At 38.4% G+C, this 25925-nt stretch overlaps 1 protein-coding gene across 4 annotated transcripts in view; it reads left to right on the top strand.

Annotated features, from left to right (window-relative positions):
- The window catches only part of cdh8 (cadherin 8), a 342332-nt gene extending 317757 nt beyond the window's left edge, over positions 1–24575 (top strand). For 3 of the 4 annotated variants that reach the window (XM_062961879.1, XM_062961880.1, XM_062961881.1), the window contains 2 exons: positions 18327–18578; positions 22396–24575. In XM_062961879.1, coding sequence (XP_062817949.1) covers positions 18327–18578; positions 22396–22889 — 746 coding nt within the window. In that variant the 3' untranslated portion in view covers positions 22890–24575. Of the gene's footprint in view, positions 1–18326; positions 18579–22395 lie in introns of those variants that run through there. The other variant, XR_010000603.1, reaches the window with a different exon arrangement.
- The last annotated feature ends 1350 nt before the right edge of the window (positions 24576–25925 follow it).

Here is a 25925-nt window from a genome sequence, read left to right on the forward strand (position 1 = left end):
ATTCTTTGACTACATCAGCTTCTGTTGCCCAATCTAATAATTTATTATATAGTAGTGTTATGACTTTTTTTTTCCTTAAGAGTATGTTGTCCCAGAATCCGTTACACATATTAAACCCTACTTCTTTATCTTTTTTAAAACTCTCCTTTATCTGTAAATACTGATACCAAGATACGTTCTTATAACCTTTTTTGGAGGTCTTTTAATTCCTCAATTCTTCTTTTTCTATTTGATTGGGTACAGTGGATGGTGGATTAATGGATGTTTCCACACAGCCTTGATTTCAAGGCTCACAAAGTGGGAAATGTGCTTTGGTCAGAACTATCTACCCAGAGGAGGATGGATATATATGTAGAGGTATTTAAATGGTTGCCTACTAGTATCAATTTTTAGTTGATACAAACCTGCTGCACAGCAAAGTTCTTTGGCAGGCAATATAATCACTTACCTGTAGCTTTAATGAGAAATGTGTGCTTGGTGCCCCGATGACAGAATTGGCAAGAAAGTTGATCATTACATACAAGAACTGAGTGGCAAATCAAATTGAAAGGAGCATGTCAAGAATACTAAATTCAAGATTTACAAAGAGATATCTTCACATAATACTCTTGTGATTCGAGCATTCTTTCCAGTATTATTCTCAGAAGTACCCTTTCCCTAAGGAAGGCAAAAATTTCTTTAAAAGTTTAAAAAAAAAAAACCAGGAAATTACGCCGCAGGCAGGATGAGATACAATTTGTCTAGAAAAGAAGAAATGACACTCTGAGGCATGAAAAGGAGAAAGAAAAAAAAGGAAAGGAAAAATGGCAGCACCTCTAAGATTCACTGATGTTTATTTTAACATGAGCTTTCGTGATGCATAATAGCTCCAAATATCTCTAAGGCAGGAAAAGTCAGGAAACCAGGAGAGGTTTAAGGTATTGCCGATAATGGCAAGAAAATAGGAAAGGACTCTCTGAGGCATGAAAAGGAGGAAGAGAGGAAGAATAAAGAAAAGAAAAAAGGCAGCAGCTTTAAGATTCACTGATGTTTATTTTAACATGAGCTTTCATGGTGCATAGCTCCAAATATGCTGAAGACAGGAAAAGTCAGGAAACTAGGAGAAGTTTGAGACATTGATAATAAGAAAAGGAAAATATGAAAGGACTCTCTGAGATACTAGATACTGTTCCTAACAAAACAACCAAAATCTGCATGTATCACTTTGGTGCTATTTGGTATGGACCAAGGCAGTACCAGGCAGTTATACTTCAGCTTGCGGATAAAAAATTTGTAACCATTGCAATACTGCTTGTAGAAATTGCCCGTCTTATGAGCCCATATTTTGAGAGACATTCTAGGAAAATGGTGCAAACACATTTGTTCTCAGTTTCTAAAGGATTGGCACACCTAACTATGAAAAACATTAGTCTATCTCAGCTGGAAGTGACCGTGTAAGATTACTGGTCTCCTGGACTAAAGGTCAGAGAAAAGTTTCAGCAGTGCTTAAGATGTAATTATCTAAAGTTCAGGCTTTTGGAAAAGGACAGAACTGGAAATTATGCAGACAATTATTTAAAGTTCATTTCTCCCCCTCCCAAAGGACTGATAAGGAAGAGGGTGAAGAGACAATCAACTTTTATCCATGGTATTTTTTTTTTCATTCTGAGTTGTGTTCCACTATAAGAATTAATATTTCTAAAGACTGCCTGACTTCCTTTTCATGTTTCATAGTATAATAATAATAATAATAATAATAATAATAATAATAATAATAATAATAATACATACATACATACATACATACATACATACCTTCATATATGTTTGGGAAATCCTGGGCAGAAAATGAACCATAAAACATCGTGGCCAAAAACAACATGAGCAAATGTGGAGAAGAAGTCCTTATCCACAAATGGTGTTTGAAAACTACACAGTTTAGACAAAAAAAATTGCAACAAAAAGATATCTTGAATTTGTTGCATTCCTAATGATTAAATTAACTTAAAAAATTGCCATGCTAGGCTCATGAAGCAGGATTTTGGGAGAGATATGTAAATACACAATAGGAGACCACCCACAGGAACATCCATTATTCCACATCATGGACAAATTTGACATCCTATCCCATCTGTTTTTCCCTGCTTTCTCCCATTTCCATATGCATCAGAAGCTCAGAAGATGCTTTCTAACCAGCTCCAGTTCTCCCCACTTCCCTACACTTCAGAGACAGTTCACAGACAAAGCAGAATGGGGGAGAGGGAGAAGTCCTCTTGCATTTTATGTTATCGTTTATTGTTGTTTAATTTGGAATTAGATATATAAATATGTGGGCACCAACATCTTTTAAGTGCTTACTGCAGAGCTTTCCAAACTATGCATTTCAGCTGCAATATGTAGGTATTAGGCATGTGTGATCCATGAAAAAAAAATGGTTCAACACTCGCTTCTAAAGTAGGGGATGCTGGCGCTTCGTTTCTGAAACTACTTCCGAATTTTGTACCTTTTTTAAAAAATTAATGAATATTCGGAATGTTTGTAATTAATTCATTAATGGCGGGAGCGCATGCACAGTGGCCAAAAACAGCACCCGGGGGAAATTTACAGGACTGTCCTGCCCTCATTTTTTTTTAGCTATCCTCTTCAAACTTGGTACAATGATAGAACACATTTAGCCCTGCTAGCTCACCAAAATCCAGAACATTTCCCTTATCCGCTGATTTTTGGCGAATTTTCATAGCTTATATAAGAAAACATTTTTTAAATAATTGCAGAAATCTGTTCCTGCTTTGAAGGTTGCAGGAAGGCCCTGGCAGGCTTGTTCTTGACCGTTTTGACCAAGGATGTGGGAAACTTGTTGTCCCTGAACCACAATATTTGTGAAGTCTTGGCCTTGCCTTTCCTCTCCTTTGCTTAACTTCCACAAAGTTTCCTGCTTCTGTGACCTAATGGAGAATAAGCAAATCCCTGGATTTCTCTCTGGCCTGGAAAGGAGAAATACGTCCTCCAATGCACTTGGAGTGTGAGTCAAATAATCTATTATATTATTTTATCCTTTCCTTTTAGTTCTATATGTATTCTAATTTCATTATTACAGTGTGCAATTTTGCATGCAATCTGGCTTGTCCAAGCAAAGAAAACCATTTCCAAACCGTACCAAAACAAAACCTAACCTAAACCCAAAGCAAATTAGCAACCCAACAGCCACCCCTTCCACAACAATGAGATGTACTCCCGACCCAGCTCAGTATCAGCAGTTCAGCACGAGACACATGGCTTTACATTTACAACCCTTACCCAACTTTATGTGAGCCGTGGCTATGGAATGTGGCCGGTTGGCCGCAGGAAAAGTACTTCTGTGGAAAACCCATCCACAACTACCCAAAGACATCACGTGAGTCCTAGAAGGACTTGTTGTCATCATCATTGACCTTTGCCACCTGTTTTTCTGACATGGCTAACGACATGACCTGTGGCCGGGCCTGGCCAGTGGCCCCAGGCGTGAGAGATGTGTCAAAATGGGGGACAGCTAGGACAAGATTTCAGTACCCGACAGATTTCTTTGAAAAAAGAGGATCACTTTTTATTAATCAACAGAAAAGCATTGTGGGAAGAAAAGTGAATGTTGCAACTGGCATTGTAGTATTACCAAACTTAGCATTTCTGATTGGATTGCTTTTGATTGTACCGCAAATGTATTTGTAGTATGTCGTATTTATTGATTATAATAATTAATTAATAGTAAACATTTAAATACATTGGTGAAAGACTATCCGCCTTGAAAAAAATGGGAGATGAGACATTGGTCTAGACTTCCTTGCTAAATTGGAGAAGAACATAGAACCTATCTGCCTTGTAAACATAAACAAACATAACAGGAAAAAAAGAGCTGCAGAAAGAAAATTCCTGCCTGAGAGCAGCCAGCTAGCCTAGCCTAGCCTATACCCACCCTCCCTCTCCAATTCCCAAGTGTGAATGAGCCACGAGGCGCTCTGCAGGCGCTTTTCATGGAGGACGTACAAGCACCTCCCCTAACCCACGTCAAAACCCGGTTCAAAAGTGACAAAACAAATGAATTGGATCCGACATATGACATATTCGATGTTTTTGCCCTACCCTAGTAGGTATATTGTGAAGATGTGACAAGAAGTGACAAAAAACTTGAGAGATTTATGCTATTATCTTACAAATCATATATTTTAAATATATAAATGAAAGGTTTTCATGAGATATGTTGTGTTGTCATATATTCTGCTATTACAATTCATGTATATCTGCATCTCTTATTAGAAGTTGATGTAGCCTCCAGTTTGCTAGTAAAACTGAATTACTGTGTTGCAAAATAAGGCATGTCTAAAAAGTATGTCACTAACATGAAATGTTTGGAAAGCTGTGGCTTAGGGCCTTAAAAAGAGGTAATTTCAAAAATTTTGAAAATTGTCCCTGGGTTTTCAGAAGTTGCTGCTGCCTTCTCAAAAACCTCATTTTCACACGAAAAAAAGGAGGAATTGCACCAGACCAAAAAAAAAATAGTTTGTTTATTGGAAAATAGTAGTATTTCCCACTGCAGAGACCTATGAGAGAAGCATTCAGAATCACCTTAGTAACTGTCACCATTGCATATCAAGGTCAATACGTGGTCTCCCTACTCCTCAAAAGCCTTTGATGTCAGCATCATATATTTCTATTGCAGCTCAATTAATCTATGTTACACATTCCTATCATTCTGCTATGTGGCATATTATGATGTAAGATGCGTAGTTTAGATGAGTGTGTTTGAGTAATAGTCTATCATGGTGCTCTTTTTTCTACCTTCTAAATCCTAGCAGGTCTCTAGTATAGAATTTGATAGCAGCCTTCAATTTGATTTTCCAGAACACGCACTGCAAATTTTTGATGCTTGCAAAAAGTAGATCGTTTTGAATAATCCATGAATGCGTCTGCACGTGTACAGCTTGGTTATGATAAATCAGCTTCAAAATATCATAAAGCTGCATAATTTATTTACCGATTATTTTAATAAGCCTTCTGGCTGAACAGAACATTTCTGTCTTTATTGTCAAGCTTAGGTAAAGAGTCTTTCTCATAACGAATTCAGTGTGCATGATTTTGTGTGACTTTTCTTTGTTGAGCCTAAAGTGCTCTGAAAAAGCATGTTTCTCTTTTGTTTTGTTGGCCTCACTTTTAGCATCTACTTCTGTTGTTAGAAAGTAATGCAGTTTTAAAGCTCCTTGCTTTCTTGATTTAATTTGCTACTGGCCTAGAACGTTTTGTTGTTGTTTATTCATTTGTTTTGGTGCTTCCATGCTCTGTTCTCACTTATATGAAGGACTAGCTTGTGGACCCGGCGGTGCCCGGGTCTTTTGAGAAACCTGTGTGACAAGTTTGGTCCAGATCCGAAGTCAGCTGGGTTCAGTGCTGTCTGTATAAGGGTGAACTACAACTCCCAGAGGCAAAGGATAATCACCCCGAAACCCTGTCTGTATGCTCAGTTGGGCATGATGTGGCAGTGTGCCAAGTTTGATCCAGATCCGTAGTCGGCTGGGTTCAGTGCTGTCTGTATAAGGGTGAACTACAACTCCCAGAGCCAAAGGACAATAACCCCGAAACCCTGCCTGTATGCTCAGTTGGGCATGATGAGGCAGTGTACCAAGTTTGGTCCAGATCCGAAGTCGGCTGGGTTCAGTGCTGTCTGTATAAGGGTGAACTACAACTCTCAGAGGAAGAAGTGAGTGAAGCTACTTGGTCCATCCTCCCCCAATCTACCCCCTGACGGAAAGGGGTTCATGGGGGTTCTGTGGGCCAAATTTGGTCCAGTTCCATCACTGCTGGGCATCGCAGTGGCCTGTGGGAGTCGTAGCGATTGAAAGTACTACAAATCCCATCACCAATGGGCCATCGTCCTGCCAATGGCACCAGGCCGTAAAGTGCATCATGGGGATTAAGCGTGCCAAGTTTGGTCCATGTCAGTGTTTCTTGACGGTCACAGTGGCCTGTGAAAGTGGCGACCAATCAGAAAGCTGCCACATACAAACATACATTCACTTTTATTATATTCACTTTTATTATATATATAGATATAGATATAGATATAGATATATAGATAGATATAGAAGATGTGGATTGGCAATTGAAACTTAACCCCAACACTGACAGAAGGATAGTCTCTTCCATTGTTCCTGAGTACATCAATTATGGGGCAAGGACATGTCTGAGCATCATCTATGATCACTTATGGCCGAGTTTAATGGTCTTCCAGAGAAAGGGTCTTGGTGATGGATTAGAAAGTGAATATGAAGACCTATTCTGGATCCACATGGTCCTTCACATTGATGACATATTTCCAGGTGGAAGGCAATCACAACAAAGATTTGCTTGACAGGTCTTCCTCATGGCACATTTCTTCCTTTTCCCCTTGTATTCGTGAAAGAAGAATCAGGAAAATAAGATTTTGATGGCAAACAGAAGGTCAGCTGCTGTCCTCCCATCCTTTTTGCCTTGTTTTTATTTATGTTGCACTTTGAAATGGTCATATGACTGATCAAACAAATAAAGGGAAAAAAAGTTCAATGTAGCCTGAGTCCATTAAGAGACCTTGAACAATCTAAGAGTTAAATTAATATTGCGCACTCCTTATTTAGATCTCATCTTATTAGGTGTAACATGGATGAATGTTTCTTCCCTCCCAGCCATATATACACAGAAGGACCCCAAATAAAACAAGTTCTGTTTCATGCCACTCAACATCTATCCAAAAATAAAGAAATGTACTTCACCACAGCTCTTGAGGTTTCCAGCTGTAAAGTTCCCAATTATTATTTTTTATTTCTCTTCAAAAGTAACATATCCAGCATGGATAATTCATAACACAGTCTTTAGCACCGTTAATGATTTGTTCTTTCTAAGAAGCTTCTTTTAAATAATGAAAGGAAAGTGAAAGTCAGAAAAACAGCTAGTTATGTGGAAGGTTACGCAGCAGGGAAATCTACAGATCTCTGTGTATTAAATACAGCATTCTGATTTAAAGAAATATCAGATACACTAAAAAAAACCCAAATACATTGTTTTCTTTAAAAAAATCTTTAAAGTATTAAATACAATATGGCTTCATACCTTTATTCAGACAGACCCACTGAGAGTTTTATGCTGATCAGAATAGATATAGTATGTTTGGTTTATGGAATTATTTTCATCCTGCTGTTTACAATTCATAAAAATCCCTGACTCTCCAGAGTTTGAAACATTATTTCGGAGGAATGCAAATGCAGCATCCAGATCTGAAATGGCAATTGGTATATACTTGAATGTGCTGCTCGCCATCCACCTGAAAGCAGGAATTACCTATAAGTTGCCAACTTGCTATGATTCCTGGACAAAATGGCAGTAATTAAAGGACACTGGGCCTTTATTAGTGAAGCAACACAAATAAAAAGGAGGGGAAAAGGAAAATTCTGAAATTCCACAGATGTGGAGGGATCTTTCAGGATAAAGGCAGGATGTATAGTCTGGAGACTGGGTGGAAGAAGAAGACATACAGGCAGATGAACACTGATTGTACTACACAGAATTACAGGGAGCGGCATTCTATGCATGGATACAATTGGTTCATCAGTCTCAGTAACTTCTACATTAACAAGCCACTCTCTTGTTACCTAGAGATGCCAGAGATGGCACTTAAGGGGCCATCTAAATGGGCCATGTGATCTGGCTTACAGATGAATAGACTGTGTAACATCTACATGATACACATGGTTCTTTCATGGGAAAAATGCCTTAATGTATCCCTTTCTGGAGACCCATGAAGCCTCCGCTTCGGGCGCAGCCCTATCTGGGCACACTCGAAGCGGCGGCGGCGGCAACCACTGGGTCACTCGCCACGAAACAAGGAAGTATTTTGTATTCTCGTGAGATTTCATGAGATCTCGCAGAAATATCGCGAAATATCGCGAGAATGCAAAGTACTTCCTTGTTCCGTGGCGAGCGACCCAATGGTCGCCGCCACTGCCACCAGTAAGTTTGGGGTGGGGGGGCGTAATTTTTTTTTGGGGGGGGGCGCCCTAGGTTTGCTTACATACTGAAAAAACCTAGGGGCACTCCTGGATCCCACTAAAGATCAGCCTCTCTGTCCCTTGCAAATGAAGATGGCCCTAAGGGATTTGGATCCAACACGTGTCTTCTTAGCCTGAGCTATATACAATGGTATTCATTTCGAAATGTATGGATATGGGTATGTAGATTTACACTGTAAAACTTTTAAAATAGCGAACAGTTATATAACATTTATTATTACATCCTTGACTTAGAAATCAATGCACTCCAGACTACTAAAATGAAAGCCAAAGATCCTTCAACAAACAGATAGTGCATAATAATTTTAACTGGCAGTTCTGTGTCCTTCCAGTGCCCTGGCAGTTGTTAAACCCTGAGAACAGCTGCTGCTGCTATTACTTGCTAGTTGGGAGGAGAGCAGGGAGAAGGCAATTTAGAGGAGCAAGATGCAATTGGTCCCAGCTCGAAAGGGAAGGGGGAAAATGCACTGCATCTAGAACAGTGGTTCTCAACCTGTGGGCCCCAGTTGTTTTGTCCTACAACTCCCAGAAATCCCAGCCAGTTTACCAGCTGTTAGGATTTCTGGGAGTTGAAGGCCAAAACATCTGGGGACCCACAGGTTGAGGACCATTGATCTAGAAGATGCACTACATTCTTTCTCCTTCTGAATTGAGACCAGTTGCTTCATCCTCTATACTGTAGCCCCCAGATGGTGTAGTGGACTAAGTGACTTGAAGGTTGGGTTGCTGACCTGAAAGCTGCCGGGGAGAGTGCGGATGAGCTCCCTCTATCAGCTCCAGCTCCATGTGGGGACATGAGAGAAGCCTCCCACAAGGATGGTAAAACATCAAAACATCCGGGCGTCCCCTGGGCAGCGTCCTTGCAGACGGCCAATTCTCTCACTCCAGAAACGACTCAAGTTGCTCCTGACATGAAAAAAAAATCCTCTATACCATCTCCTTCTAAATTTCCTCCTAACTAGTAAACACCAGAAACAGCTTCTTCCTGGGCTGGATAGATGCTTGTCAGGATTTTGGATAGGGTGAAAGGATTAAGAACCATTTAAAAGGAAATATGCACACACAGAAACCTGTTGGTATGACACCAGCTGGATGCCAACTTTAGCAGGTAGAATAAAATGTTCAGTCTCTATATGCTTACATGGAACATGGTCATGCACTTCTTCTGCATAACAGAATGAGGCCACAAAATTTTTTGTAGACAATTGTATTCTTAAAATCCTTTTAATATGGTGTTATCTCTTCCATGGATCTGTTGTATCACGTTACAGTATTATTTTTGAACAACATAGCATTTAAAAGACTTCCATTTTAAATGGAGTTCATGTTAATAAGAGGAATATTCCCTCCTGCTATGTGCCTTACTTTGTTAATGAAGCCATAGTAAATAAACAACATCAAAAACATTAGAATGAAGATCAGAGAGTTAATTGGGGAGATGAGTTGAGAGCAAGACTTCCAACACCCTCTTGAGCACCTGCTTCCATGCTAATTTATTCAGTAGCCTTGGTACCTGTTTTGTAGGAGATGCCTGCTGTTTTCTCAGCTTCCAAGTGCCCTTTTCTTTTTCTCCAAAGCATCTACTTGGGAGTAAATCAAGTGGTTTTATTAGTAATCAGGAAGATAGGTTGCCTGCAAGTTTCAGTTTGCATGAACTCCATAAATTGTATATTTGCACAGCTAGAAGTTGCTGTTGATAAGTAACATGTCAAATACCATGGAGCCAAAGATGGGCAACGTGAAGAGGGAGCACCATAGCAGAGGACCATATAAAATGATGCTATCTCAAGTGGTTTTAGCAGAGAACTAAAACATTTCTGCATTCAGTGTTTCTTACCTAAAAAAAAGACTAAGTTTTGAATCTGACTCGGCACATAGATGATGGTTTTGAAAGGCGGCAGAATACAGGAGCTGTCTTCATAGACCTGTCAGCAGCCTATGACACTGTAAATCATTGTCTTCTCCTGAGACTACCAGGACTACCACCTCACCCGCTTCATAGGAAATCTGCTACAAAACAGGAGCTTTTGTTGAATTTCAGGGACCAAGAAGAAGATGGCAAAAACAGAAAAACAGCCTACCTCAAGGGAGCGTGCTTGCTCCATAAATGTTTAACATTTATATAAGTGATCAGCCTCTGCCAGAAGGGATGGAGAGTTTCACCTATGCTGATGATTGTGCCATCACCGCTCATGCAGGGAGCTTTGAAGTGGTTGAACAGAAGCTCTTCAAAGCTTTAGGTGCTCTTACTGCCTATTACAGGGAAAACCAGCCAATCCCTAATCCATCCAAAATGCAGATGTGTGCTTTTCACCTTAAGAACAGACAAACATCTCGAGCTCTGAGGATGACCTGGGAAGGAATCCCACTGGAGCATTCCAGCACACCAAAATACCTGGGAGTTATCCTGGACTGTGCTCTGACTTACAAGAAGCACTACTTGAATATCAAGCAAAAAGTGAGTGCTAGAAATAATACCATATGAAAGCTGACTGGCACAACTTGGGGATCACAACTAGAGACAGTGAAGACAACTGTCCTTGTGCTTTGCTACTCTGCTGCTGAATATGCATGCCTAGTGTGGAATACATTTCATCATGTTAAAACAGTGGATATGGCTCTTAATGAGACATGTTGCATTAGAATCATAGAATCATAGAATAGTAGAGTTGGAAGAGACCTCAAGGGCCATCTAGTCCAACCCCCCGCTAAGAAGCAGGAAATCGCATTCAAAGCACCCCCGACAGATGGCCATCCAGCCTCTGCTTAAAAGCTTCCAAAGAAGGTGCCTCCACCACAGCCCGGGGGAGAGAGTTCCACTGCCGAACAGCCCTCACAGTGAGGAAGTTCTTCCTGATGTTCAGGTGGAATCTCCTTTCCTGTAGTTTGAAGCCATTGTTCCGTGTCCTAGTCTGCAGGGCAGCAGAAAATAAGCTTGCTCCCTCCTCCCTATGACTTCCCCTCACATATTTGTACATGGCTATCATGTCTCCTCTCAGCCTTCTCTTCTGCAGGCTAAACATGCCCAGCTCTTTAAGCCTCTCCTCATAGGGCTTGTTCTCCAGACCCTTAATCATTTTAGTTGCCCTCCTCTGGACGCTTTCCAGCTTGTCAGCATCTCCCTTCATCTGCGGTGCCCAAAACTGGACACAGTATTCCAGGTGTGGTCTGACCAAGGCAGAATAGAGGGGGAGCATAACTTCCCTGGATCTAGACGTTATTCCCCTATTGATGCAGGCCAAAATCCCATTGGCTTTTTTAGCTGCCGCATCACATTGTAGGCTCATGTTTAACTTGTTGTCCACGAGGACTCCAAGGTCTTTTTCGCACACACTGCTGTCAAGCCAGGCGTCCCCCATTCTGTATCTTTGATTTCCATTTTTTCTGCCGAAGTGAAGTATTTTGCATTTGTCCCTGTTGAACTTCATTTTGTTAGTTTCGGCCCATCTCTCTAGTCTGTCAAGATCGTTTTGAATTCTGCTCCTGTCTTCTGGAGTGTTAGCTATCCCTCCGAGTTTGGTGTCATCTGCAAACTTGATGATCGTGCCTTCTAACCCTTCGTCTAAGTCGTTAATAAAGATGTTGAACAGAACCGGGCCCAGGACGGAGCCCTGCGGCACTCCACTTGTCACTTCTTTCCATGATGAAGACGACGCATTGGTGAGCACCCTTTGGGTTCGTTCGCTTAGCCAATTACAGATCCACCTAACCGTAGTTTTGTCTAGCCCACATTTTACTAGTTTGTTTGCCAGAAGGTCGTGGGGGACTTTGTCGAAGGCCTTACTGAAATCTAGATATGCTACATCCACAGCATTCCCTGTATCGACCCAACTCGTAACTCTATCGAAAAAAGAGATCAGATTAGTCTGGCATGACTTGTTTTTGGTAAATCCGTGTTGACTATTAGCAATGACCGCATTTGTTTCTAAGTGTTTGCAGACCACTTCCTTAATGATCTTTTCCAGAATCTTGCCTGGTATTGATGTGAGGCTGACCGGACGGTAATTGTTTGGGTCGTTCTTTTTTCCCTTCTTGAAGATAGGGACCACATTCGCCCTCCTCCAATCTGCTGGGACTTCTCCTGTTCTCCAAGAACTCTCGAAGATGATTGCCAGTGGTTCTGAAATAACTTCCGCTAGTTCCTTCAATACTCTTGGATTATCACAGGATGTCTACACCCAACACCACTTGAGAAATTATACTATTTAGCCGGTATTGCACCACCTGATATCCGCCAGGAAGTAGCAGCCAGCCATGAAAAGAACCAAGGCATTGACATCTCCAGCCCATTCTCTGTTTCTATATCAGCCATCAAGCAAACAACTTAAATCCAGAAACAGGTTCCTAAGATCTACAGAGATACTCACAGGAACACCTCAGCAAACGAGAGTTCAAAAGTGGCAGGCTAAAACCCAGAACCTCAGTCAATGGCTGATACCGGATGAGAGACTCCCCCTCAGGCACACAGAAGTCTGGGCGACCTGGAAGGCACTGAACAGACTGCGCTCTGGCACCACGAGATGCAAAGCCAATCTTCAGAAATGGGTCTACAAAGTGGATTCCACAACATGCGAATGTGGAAAAGAGCAAACCACAGACCACTTACTACAATGCAGCCTGAGCCTTGCCACGTGCACAATGGAGGACCTTCGTACAGCAACACCAGAGGCACTCCAAGTGGCCAGCTTCTGGTCAAAGGACATTTAGTATAATGCCAAGTTTATAACTTTGTGTTAAAATGATAACTGTACCCTCAATTCACTTCTGACATGATAGATATATAGATAGATAAATAATTAAACCTAAACAAACTTATTCGAAGAGTCTATGGGGTGAAACGTGGCTCTTGCCTAAGGATATCACCAAAAATATGTCTCTGTGAGTCTACCATACTCCCTGCGCAAACCCACCTGGTTGAACCAATCTATTTATATGGTGTAGAGTAGGCTAAAATAACTAAACATAAAATAACATAGCAATCATGTTGGTGGTGCTGGGGAATTCCTACAGGGTCGCTTAGTAGATGACTGGCTAAGCCCTTGCAAGTCAGGACAAAAAACCTTAGGTGGAGGGAGCATGAATATACTGGCACTGGAAGGTGTTTCCCTCCTTCCAATCTGCTTGAAAAAACTCTCTTCCACCCTGGCCAATCTGGAAGAAGAAAATATTTTTCAATTTACAGTAACCCCTATCAAAAGGAGAATGCTCATTGTCTTGTTCTCACACCTGAAATGAGATGTGTCTTGTGGAGGCTGGCCTCTTTTCTAAAGAGTATGACCTTTTTTTCAGATCCTTAGGCATAACCTGATCAACATGTCCTAGAGGGAGGCAACAAATGATAGTTATTACTGTCATGACCTGCTTCTGAGATTCCCAGAAGCATCTATGATGTCACTGTTGGATGCAAAATGCAATACTAAATGGGCTTCTAGTCTTCTGGACAGAAGAAAATCATTTCATAATTTCCCAAACTGAATATCAATATTTTAATTTTTAAACAGATGTAACGGTGTGTAGTTTATGTCAGAGACTGAATATTTTATTTGTTTGAATCTACTAAAATGATTTACAAAGGAAATGTGATTTTTGGTTATTTATTTATTTTTGAAACGGTGTGTTTCTGTCTTCTTCTTCACCCTTCCCTGATGACATGATATATTTGCACTTTTAGCACTTTGGCCTAGATCCTTTGAACCCAATCCATGATTTTAACACTTTATCTTGTATGTGGTTTTTTATGACTTGCTTTTATTGTCTGATTGATTTGTTTTACTGTTTTGTTTTTATATTGTTCTATTCGGGCTTGGCCCCATGTAAGCCGCCCCGAGTCCCTTCGGGGAGATGGGGCAGGGTATAAGAATAAAATTATTATTATTATTATTATTATTATTATTATTATTATTATTATTATTATTATTATTCCAGTGATTTGTCTAGCTCATTACATCAGCAGTCCCAGACACACATGCTAAGGAATAGGGCCAACTGAAGACAGCAAGGTTTCCTTCTCAGTAAAATTCACTTAGGATGTCAATCTGAATGCATCTGGTAGATGCTTATGAACATAAAAAGTACCGTATATACTCGAGTATAAGCCGACCCGAATATTAGCCGAGGCACCTAATTTTACCACAAAAAAAAAAAATCTGGGAAAACATTGACTCATGTATAAGCCGAGGGTGGTAAATTTCAGAAATAAAAATAGATACCAATAAAATTACATTAATTGAGGCATCAGTAGGTTAAATGTTTTTGAATATTTACAAATTTAAGATAAGACTGTCCAACTCTGATTAAATAATTATTCTCATCTTCTTCAATGTAAATGTGCTTATGTATCCTTTTAATAATAATAGAGTGAAATAATAAATGTAATAATAATAATAATAAATGCAGTAAAATAATAAATGCAATAATAAATAGAGTAAAATAAATGTAAAAGTAACAACAATAATAGAGTAAAATAATAAATGTAATAATAATATTACAATACCATTAAATAATGTGTAAAAATACCAATAATAATAGAGAAAAATAATAAATATATCATATATACAGTAGAGTCTCACTTATCCAAGCTAAACGGGCCAGCAGAAGCTTGGATAAGCGAATATCTTGGATAATAAGGAGAGATTAAGGAAAAGCCCATTAAACATCCAATTAGGTTATGATTTTACAAATTAAGCACCAAAACTTCATGTTATACTACAAATTTGACAGAAAAAGTAGTTCAATACGCAGTAATGTTATGTTGTAATTACTGTATTTACGAATTTAGCACCAAAATATCACGATATATTGAAAACATTGACTACAAAAATGGCTTGGATTATCCAGAGGCTTGGATAAGCGAGGCTTGGATAAGTGAGACTCTACAGTATTTGAGTATAAACCGACCTGAATATAAGCCTACCAGGACCCTCACCCGAGTATAAGCCGAGGAGGTTTTTTTCAGTCCTTAAAAAGGGCTGAAAAACTAGGCTTATACTTGAGTATATACAGTACATATAGGGAAAGAGAGGGTCTGAAGAAGATTTGAATGTCCAAAGAGGAAAATTTTCTCCATTCTAGGGATGGAAACATTTGCTTATTTAATTCTCAAATGTGAGAATGGAAAAATACAATACTGTGTTTTCCTTACTTAGCAAACTAACAAGGCTCTTGCACTGTTATGTGGTGGTTTTCAGGATTTTCTTTGCAAACCTTTTTTAAAATAAAAAAAATAAAGAATAAGAATTTGCAGAATATTTAATAATTTGTGCAAAATGCATATTGGTGCCTAGTATTTTTAGCGCTACTGTAAGGAAAGGTACTTCACCCTCTCTTGACAAGTGCAGGATTTCAGAATATTTCAGAACTCCAGATAATTCTGAAATATTAATGTATTAATGGTTCTTTTATATATTGTGTATATGTATGTGTGTGTATATGTTTAATACCGTATATACTCGAGTATAAGCTGACCCGAATATAAGCCGAGGCACCTAATTTTACCACAAAAAAACTGGGAAAACATTGACTCCAGTATAAGCCGAGGGTGGTAAATTTCAGAAATAAAAATAGGTACCAACAAAGTTACATTACTTGAGGCATCAGTATGTTAAATGTTTTTGAATATTTACATCAGGCTCTAATTTAAGATAAGACTGTCCAACTCTGATTAAATCATTATTCTCATCTTCTTCAATGTAAATGTGCTTATGTATCCTTTTAATAATAATAGAGTAAAATAATACATGTAATAATAATAATAAATACAGGAAAATAATACATGTAATAATAAATAGAGTAAAATAGTAAATGCAATAATAATAATAATAAGATGAGAGTGAAATAATAAATGTATTAATAATAATAAAAATAGAGTAAAATAAATGTAATAGTAGCAACAATAATAGAGAAAAATAATAAATGTAATAATACCAATAATAATAGAGAAAAATAATAAATGGACCATATATTCTCGAGTATAAGCTGACCCAAATATAAGCCAATCAGGACCCTCACCCGAGTATAAGCCGAGGGGGGCTTTTTCAGCCTTAAAAAGAGGGCCGAAAAACTAGGCTTATACTCGAGTATATACAGTATTTATATTTAAAATAATGTATACTCTATTTTGAAAGGATTCCCTATAGAAGTTATGATCATCAAACAAGATATTAATGGCAAGCATAAAATCTAAGAGCGTTAAAAAAGAACCGATAAAACATAATCAAATGGCAAAGAGAATTTTATTTAAAGTCTGGCAGAATAGAAATTGTTTTACAGCTTGCCTGAAAACTGTAAAAGACTAGAATGAGCTGGACCTCCCAAGGGAGTGATTTCCATAAACCAAGTTTCAAACTAGGAAAAAAAAGGTTGTCCTGTTCAGCAGCATGTATCCACTGAAGCAGTGGAACATGGAAGACGATTTAATACTACGGAGTGGCCAGGTTTACACAGCTGGAAGCTCTGGTCTCAAAGGTGCTACAAGATAGCTTTGCACGTGGCAAGAAGTGGACCTTTCAATATTGCAAATGGTAAAATAATGAGGAAGAACAGAATGAAAAGAGACATAGTCCAAATAAATTTAATTCAAACCTTTGTTGTAACTTAGAAATCATTGAAAACCTTTTTATAAAACCATGACAGGTGTGATAAGACAGGTATTGTATATACGTACTTGTGTATATGTAGACCTCATGTCTGGTTTGGGGGACAACATTTTACATTTTGATATGATCCATTGATAAGTTGAAGAGGATGGATAAAATAAGAGTTATGGTACAGTCATTGACCCATGAATAAGTTGACCGAGTGTTTGGGGGTAAAATCTTTAGACTTTTATATAAGTACTAGCTTTGCCCGGCCACGTATTGCTGTGGCTTATGGGAATTATTTGTTGGCCAGGTGGAATAGGAGTGAATAGCCTTGCAGTGTGAAAGTCTGGCCATTTTGTGGAATGGTTGGAGTCGTAGCATTAATCAAAGAGGCGCTTTGAAGTATGGGTACTTCCTTTGTAGGGGAATTCTTGTTTGGCCAGATTGAATGGTATTGAATAGGTTTGTAGGTTAAAAGCCTGGTCGGTTTGTACATAGGGTATTGTTGCTAGGCGAGGTTGAATGGGACAGAGTAGTGTTGTGGTTTCAAAGTTTAGGGGTTTTGTATCTAGGGGAAATGTTGGTTGGCCTGGTTGAAAAGTATTGAATAGCCTTGATGGTTGTAAGCCTGGTCGGTTTTTACCTTGCGAAATCCTTGGTTGGTCAGTTTGAATAGGAATTAATAGTGTCGGTGTGGGAGGTTTGAATGGTGGAATTAGCCACCTTGATTAGTTTTTAATGGTCTTGCAGGTTGAAAGGGTGTTTGTTTACTGTCTGGAGGAATGTTTTGTTGGGAAGTGTTAGCTGGCCCTGATTGTTTCGTTTGTAGAGTTCCCAATTTCCCTGCTTTCTGAGTGTTGGTCTTTATTTTGTCTCCTGGTTTTAGAGATCATATTGTTTTCTATTATTATACCATAGTAAGTCTTACATATTATATTTATAATGTTATATTAGGTGGTTAGAATTGGATTATATGAGGTCAGTTGTACATAGTTGTATAAAATGTAGACTGAACTGGATTAGATGGCAGTGTAGAGTGAAGGCGATGTCATAGAGGAATATTATTTAGAATGCCAAGGTAGATAATCCAGTTTAAAGGAGATATTGGCAGATGTGCCTTGGTATTCTGGGTAATATTGTTGTGTGGCAGGGGTTTGAGTGTAGACTGCCACATAATGGAGTTGAAATCAGATAATCTGTATTTTCTAGGGACAGTAGTATGGATGAGGTCTAAATGCAGTCTGTCTGTGCCCTGGGATACAAGCGTGGGCCAACCTGGGCCTTTGCTGCAGGTGGTTTGGACTTCAACTCCCAGCATTCGTAACAGCCTGAGTCCCTTTTGTTTTTTCTCTCAGAAGCTTAAGGTGTTAGGAATGTTGAGAGTTGAAGTCGAAAACAGCTGGAGGGAAGGCTCAAGGGTGGGTGAAAAGTACCTGGTCGCCTGTTGTGGTTGTTGCTGTTGTGATTGTGTTTTTAGTGCAATTGTGTTGTATCTTACTTGAGGCGGGGATGATTGATTGTGTTGGCAATTTTTGAGTTTGGGGGGTTTGGGGTTTTGTTGTTTTGTGAGTCGCCGTGATGCCAAAAGCCTTTTATATATAGAGAAGATATACAGTAGCTGTGGCTCAATCTTGGTAAAAACTGACCTTCATTTCCATGGCCTATATCTGAAATATATTTCTTTCTACATCTCTTCCAGATAATACTCTCAACATTTTGACAAAACATAACGGATTCAGCCGGCAGAAGCAAGAAGTCTATTTTCTACCAATCATAATCAGTGATAGTGGAAATCCTCCAATGAGCAGCACCAGCACTCTCACCATTAAGGTCTGTGGTTGCAGCAGTGATGGTCTTGCCCAGTCCTGCAACGCTGAAGCTTATGTCCTTCCCATTGGTCTCAGCATGGGCGCATTAATTGCTATACTAGCCTGCATCATTTTACTGCTAGGTATGTATTCATTTTCTGTTTGGCTGGTTGGTTAGTGGTGAAGGAAACATGGTAATGTCAAGTTTATGGTTCACATGCAGAATTCCTTTCCCAAGACATTGACAACTAAAATTTTATATATACACTAGCTGTGCCCGGCCACGTGTTGCTGTGGCGAAGTATGGTGGTATGGGAAATAAAGTATTGAGGAATTGGTGGTAGTTAAGGTAAAGGGTAAAGCTTTTCCCCTGACATTAAGTCCATTATAAATGGGTTATATAGCTGTGTGGAAGGGCCTTGAGTCTACACTGCCATATAATCCAGTTAAAATCTTATAATCTGTATTTTATAGGCAGTGTGGAAGAGGCCTAAGCGAGGCCTAACTCTGCCTGTCCTCAGGCTGAGTGGGTTGCTAGGAGACCAAGTGGGCGGAGCTTAGCCTTCTAACTGGCAGCAATTGGATAAAAACAATTATTCCTCTCCCTCTAATTAGGACTTTATTTTTCTTTTCTTATTGTTGTATGAAAGTAGAGGCATGGATGAGGGGTTGTGCTGCCAAGTTTAGTGTTTCTGGGATGTGTAGTTTTGTTGTTTTGTCCTAGGCTGAAATTTCATTACCCTTTTATATATATAGATATATAAAGGGCTGATGGTCTAACTTATGAAAGACAAAATTATGCATTCCCTTAGGACAATTCTACCATTAAGAAGATTGTAATGGCAGCCTCAGGTATCAAGAAAAGACAGCAAATTCATTATTATTGTGTTGTGAATTTGTTATGTTACTGCCAGGGCTATAAGAGCCACTTTACTGTTTCATGTGCCAAAGTTACTTAGATTTAAGAGATTTAAGAGAAAAACAAACTATGCAAGTATCTGTCAGTAAGAGCTATACTGACATGCAATGAGTTATTGCTCAGCAAATGAGTTAACTGATTTTATGTGTTGCTTAGTGCTTTCACATAAATATGCATTGTAGATTGGGATTGTTATCAACAGTTGGGTTTTTTTTCCTTTTGAAAAACATTTTTGTATATGCTTGCACCTGAAAACATGGCTCTTCACTCAGGTTTTTGAATAAGTACCGCCTATTTTCAATGATAAACTTCCCGTACTAGTCTTAGGGTTCACCCCCCTTTTTAAGGTTTCTCCCCCATGATCTCATAGCACTTTAACTCCCACCATGTTTACAAGTCTTACTTAGTGCACTTTTTGCCCAGTCCATTTTTATGATTCTATTGCTGTATTTTAACCTGCGTTTTATTAATGGTTGTCATTTTATTTATGTCTTTTTAAATTTTCATTTGCATTGTTGTTTGGTTCCTGACGTTATTGCACTTTTGTTCTACATTTGTAAGCCACCCCGAGTCCCCACAGGGAGATGGAGGCGGGATATAAGAATAAAATTATTATTATTATTATTATTATTATTATTATTATTATTATTATTATTATACCATTTACTGCTATGCAAAGTGGGACTGGACATTACTTTTGATAGTGGTAAAGAAGAAGCTAAAGTGAATTGAATCACCATGTGGAGAGGAACTATATTGCAACCTCATTGTTTTTAATTCGATGTTTTAATACCGCGTTGTGTTTTTTCGGCTGCTGTGTATATATTATTATTGGTTTTTATTATTGTTTCATATTTTATTTTATTATTGTTTTGTATCTGACTTTGCTGTAAGCCGCCCCGAGTCCCCTTCGGGGGAGATGGAAGCGGGATATAAATAAACTTCTTCTTCTTCTTCTTATTATTATTATTATTATTATTATTATTATTATTATTAAATATGAGATACTACAGCAAAAAATTGAAAGAACTACAACTCCCATGCTTCACTTGTGACATTATAGAGCCATCTATTTGGCACCACTTAAAAACAGAATGGTGGACAGGATGGAGGTTGAACCATCCAAATAAAGCAAGCCCTTGAATACAACTACACATATAAGTCAGTGTTATTCCACTTCTTTCTAGAAATCAGGACTGAAATGAACCCAGCCCTGCCACTGATAAAACTGTGTTCTTGTAATAATAATAATAATAATAATAATAATAATAATAATAATAATAATAATAATAATACTTTATTTATACCCCTCCACCATCTCCCCAATGGGGACTCGGGGCGGCTTACATGGGGCCATGCCCAGAACAATACAATATAACAAAAAATAAAAGAACAACACATCATAACACATTAAACAATACAATAGATAATCTATATATATAAAAGAGTGATGGCATCAGGGCAGCGGACAAAACAACAAAACTACAGGCCCCCAAACCTCGAAATTTGACAACACAACCCATCATTCATGGCTCTAGGTTGATACAACAAAAAGAAAAGAAAAATAAAGTCCTAATTACAGGGAGAGGAATAATAGTTTTTATCCAATTGCTGCCAGTTTGAAGACTAAGCTCCGCTGACTTGGTCTCCTAGCAACCTACTCAGCCCAGGGGACAGGCACAGTTAGGCCTCACTTAGGCCTCTTCCACAGATTATCAGATTTTAACTGGATTATATGGCAGTGTAGACTCAAGGCCCTTCCATACAGCTATATAACCCATTTAGAATCTTATATTATCTGCTTTTAACTGGATTATCTTGAGTCCACACTGCCATATAATCCACTTCAGTGTGCATACTACACATAAAGACAACCATACAACAGACATTCAATACCACCACTACCTCAACAATTTCTCACCAACACCACCAGACAACGCCACAGCAACGCGTGGCCGGGCACAGCTAGTAATATACATTACAACGCAAAATCAGGTGAGCATAAAAACAAGGGCGGGCCACATGAACACTAAGTTAAAACTCGGGGTGAGAAAGGAATAAGAATAAAAACCATAAAGAACAGGGTCATAAGATAATGGTACAGTCTAGAGCAGGGGTCCCCAAACTAAGGCCCGGGGGCCGGATGCGGCCCATCGAAGCCATTTATCCGGCCCCCATGGCACAAGGGCAGACGGGGGTTGGGCTAAATCACCCAAGGGGTCTCTTCTTCTCTTTCAACCCTTATTATTATTATTATTATTATTATTATTATTATTATTATTATTATTATTATTATTATTACATTGTATGATACAGCAAATAAGATAGATATGCTGGATTTCGTATCACAAAATCACATTATTATTATTATTAACATTGAGGCTGGGTGGCCATCCGTCAGGGGTGCTTTGCTTGTGCTTTTGGTGCACAAAGGCAGAAGGGGGTTGAACTAAATGGCCCAAGGGGTCTCTTCCAACCCTCTTTATTATTATTATTATTATTATTATTATTATTATTAATAATAATAATAATAATAATAATAATAATAATAATAATAATAAACATTGAGGCTGGGTGGCCATCTGTCAGGGATGCTTTGCTTGTGCTTTCGGTGCACAAACGCAGAAGGGGATTGGACTACATGGCCCAAGGGGTCTCTTGTAATCCTCTTTATTATTATTATTATTATTATTATTATTATTATTATTATTATTATTAACATTGAGGCTGGGTGGCCATCTGTCACGGATGCTTTGCTTGTGCTTTTGGTGCACAAAGGCAGAAGGGAGTTGGACTCAATGGCCCAAGGGGTCTCTTCCAACACTCTTTTTATTATTATTGTTAATAATAATAATAATAATAATAATTATTATTATTATTATTATTGCTCAGTGGCCAACTATAGTCTGGCCCTCCAACAGTCCAAAGGATCGTGAACTGGCCCCGTGTTTAAAAAGTTTGGGGACCCCTGGTCTAGAGGATAGATATTGTGCATAAAATGTCTTTCAAAAGCTGATTACCTTGTGATGTTTCTTTTTCAGTCATTGTGGTGCTCTTTGTAACTCTGAGAAGACACAAAAACGAACCTCTCATCATCAAAGATGATGAAGATGTGAGGGAGAACATCATCCGTTATGATGATGAAGGTGGTGGTGAAGAAGATACAGAAGCATTTGACATTGCAACTTTGCAAAACCCAGATGGAATTAATGGATTTTTGCCCCGCAAGGATATCAAACCAGATCTTCAGTTCATGCCTAGACAGGGACTGGCACCTGTTCCAAATGGCGTTGATGTCGATGAATTCATCAACGTAAGGCTTCATGAAGCTGACAATGACCCTACAGCCCCTCCTTATGACTCCATTCAGATTTATGGGTATGAGGGGCGAGGCTCAGTAGCTGGTTCTCTCAGTTCCTTAGAGTCTTCGACATCAGACTTAGACCAGAATTTTGACTACCTCAGTGAATGGGGACCCCGTTTTAAAAGACTTGGAGAACTTTACTCAGTTGGCGAAAGTGACAAAGAAACTTGACAGTGGATTACAAATTTCTTTTTTTCACCCTTGACTTAAAGGCTCGTGTAATATTCTAGGGCCACGGCTGTTAGTTATGACTAATGTGGCTTTTTGTTTAGGGGCAACTTTAGTGCCAGTCATCAAAAAACAAATCAACTACATTGTAATATCGAACCAAAAAAATACATAAATCAAAAGTATATGTTAGGAGGTCTGAGTCTTGTGGAGCGTGAAGTTAAGTACGTAGAGTGTCTAGAAGTCTTTGGATATTCTATATTCACATGACCACTCTGAAGATGGGGTTTTGGTTTATTGATTAACTCTGGTGGCGTGAATGGATCAGAAAAGGAAAAGATGCTTCCTTGCATAATGGACCTCTCTGGATTTTTGCTGAGGAAGAATATCTTCTGACAGTCAGTAGAGAGTGAATTGCTTCTTTCTACATTGCCAACCAAGAATCCACTACTCCTACTACAAAAAGGAATGTCAACAAAGCAATATTTGGTCTTCTTTGCAATGCAGAAATAATAATTTTTTTAAAGCATTGGTAATGTTCCTCCTGGCCTCAACTGTGTAGTAATCACAAGTTGTACATAAGGTTGGCCAAAAAAAAACTGCAGACTGGTTATCATCTTTAAGTATTGTGTCAAGCCTTAAAATATTCACATGTTGTTAATCCATTCCAGTGACTGGATTCAAGCTCCACAGTTGTGCAAAAGTCCAAGAGATAAGAGGACATTCTCTACTTTTAAAACAAAATGGATTGTTTTCTAGAATGATCACTCCTATCGTCTACTTTGTCTTCTATAGGGAAAAAATGTGGGAGATATATGTGATATAGGCTGGATTCACATATAAGAAACATAAGCTGATTTTATTGCTAAAGAACAAATTTATTTGTTTAATCCTTGAAATAAATATTTTATTGATGTCCATTACTGCTTTTATTTATTAAGATTGGTTGGTCGAGAGTTTAAGAAAAGGAAACCATCTAAGTTATATCCATTAATAAAATGATATAATTATTTGTTCTATGTATAAGGAATGTTAAATGAATTTTCTTTTAAAAAATAATCAGAAACAAAGAGCAGTTGTACTTGCAGATGAAGCGAAAGCTAGTGGAGTGAAAAGTGAGGAAAATGAACTTTGGGTAAATTTATATGTTCTTTCATAAAATAAATAATTAGTGTTTTAACGTAAGCACAAGCAGCTGGAAATAAACTGGATCATGTGAATATTTAAAACAAAGAAACCCACATACCTTGACTTTTGAAAGTCCATGTATTACACCATGGCATCACGCCTACTTGTAGTTCTCCACCATATTAGATACAGAAATACTTTAAATACTTAAATGAATAGAAGAGGATCCAGCGTGTAAATGTTCTGCTTATGTTTTAACCTTCTTTTTCTTAAAATAATAATAATAATAAAAAAGAAGAATCATCATGCACAGGGATCTCTCTCACAAAGAGAACAGCACTTTAGAAGCTGTTGGCATCTTCCGTTTGTAACGCAAACTTACCGTTTAGAAGTAGCAGCTGTATAATAAAATTAAATATTACATGAAAATCATTTTTACTTTTTTCTATTTTATGTTTTGGTTTGATGCTATTGTTTTGTTTATTTACGCCATGTATTACAAAACAAAAACAAGAACTACTGTATTGTTTCCTACTTTGTGGAAATATATTTTTATAAATACCTTGTTTGTGATCACCATTTCTTTCCATTTTACCTGCATCTTAATGGTACACTTTCTCAAACTGTGAATAAGGAAATTGAATGAGAGCTGCTATTTATGTCTTTTGAAATACTAAAAATTGGTCCTTGGTTTTATATACATTTATTTAAATCAAAGGAAAACGAAATATTCTAATCATTTTGTGCCTACAGAGACGTTTGTGATTTCTGATGCTTGGATCATGCCCATTAATGAATTAGAGTAGTGGAATTTATCAATAGAGTCTCACTTATCCAACATAAACGGGCTGGCAGAATGTTGGATAAGCGAATATGTTGGATAATAAGGAGGCATTAAGGAAAAGCCTATTAAACATCAAATTAAGTTATAATTTTACAAATTAAGCACCAAAACATCATGCTATACAACAAATTTGATAGAAAAAGTAGTTCAATATGCAGTAATGCTATGTAGTAATTACTGTATTTACGAATTTAGCACCAAAATATTACGATGTATTGGAAACATTGACTACAAAAATGCACTGGATAATCCGGAACGTTGGATAAGCGAGTGTTGGATAAGTGAGACTCTACTGTATGTTGATTTACCAGGTTCCCATTTATTTCATGGGTTTTTCTAGTTTTATTTTACATATAGAGTACAGAGACCCCACTACACTGAACATTTAATGCAAACCAGTAATGAATACAATTCTTTTGTTTTGTAGATGATTACATAAGAATTCTTGGGTCCAATTTGAGGCTTGGATGGTGATGCAAATGAAGGGCCTTCTTTTGGGTGATTTTATGAGACTTTATCACCTGGCCACTACAGTTTAAAGCTACCTTTGAACTTTGTTAAATAGTCAGTATACATGGGGCCAAAGGCTGTGGGCAGTTCTAAACAGTATAATGAAGTTCAAATCTGACTTCATAGTGGATTGTCCACAAAAATTACATAATGCTAGCTGTGGGGCACAACAAACAAAAAACAACAACCCAAAACCAAAAAAACCCAATTTGTTAAAAAACTCACCTGATACTCTGAAATGATCCTGATAATGCATTGCAGCAGCTCATGATATATCCCATGCAGGGCTCAAAAAATGGGACCAGAAAATGTGGAGTGCTTAACCGGATATGGTTAATGCTGAAGAAAAATGCCGAAATACAGCTGGCCAGAAGGTAAACCATTACTCCTCCTGGGACAGGCCACCACATCATTCCCATGGGAACATTCACTTTCCACTCTTTTCAGATAGCTTTCTATTGGAAAGGGGGGGGGAGGCAAGACTGCATTTTTTTTCACTTCCGTCAGTTTAAGTTCTATGCAGGAACCTCCGGAGGCACTATGGGTTAAACCCTTGT

The sequence above is a fragment of the Anolis carolinensis genome, unplaced genomic scaffold, assembly GCF_035594765.1.
Source record: "Anolis carolinensis isolate JA03-04 unplaced genomic scaffold, rAnoCar3.1.pri scaffold_9, whole genome shotgun sequence".
NCBI classification, from domain to species: Eukaryota; Metazoa; Chordata; class Lepidosauria; order Squamata; family Dactyloidae; genus Anolis; species Anolis carolinensis.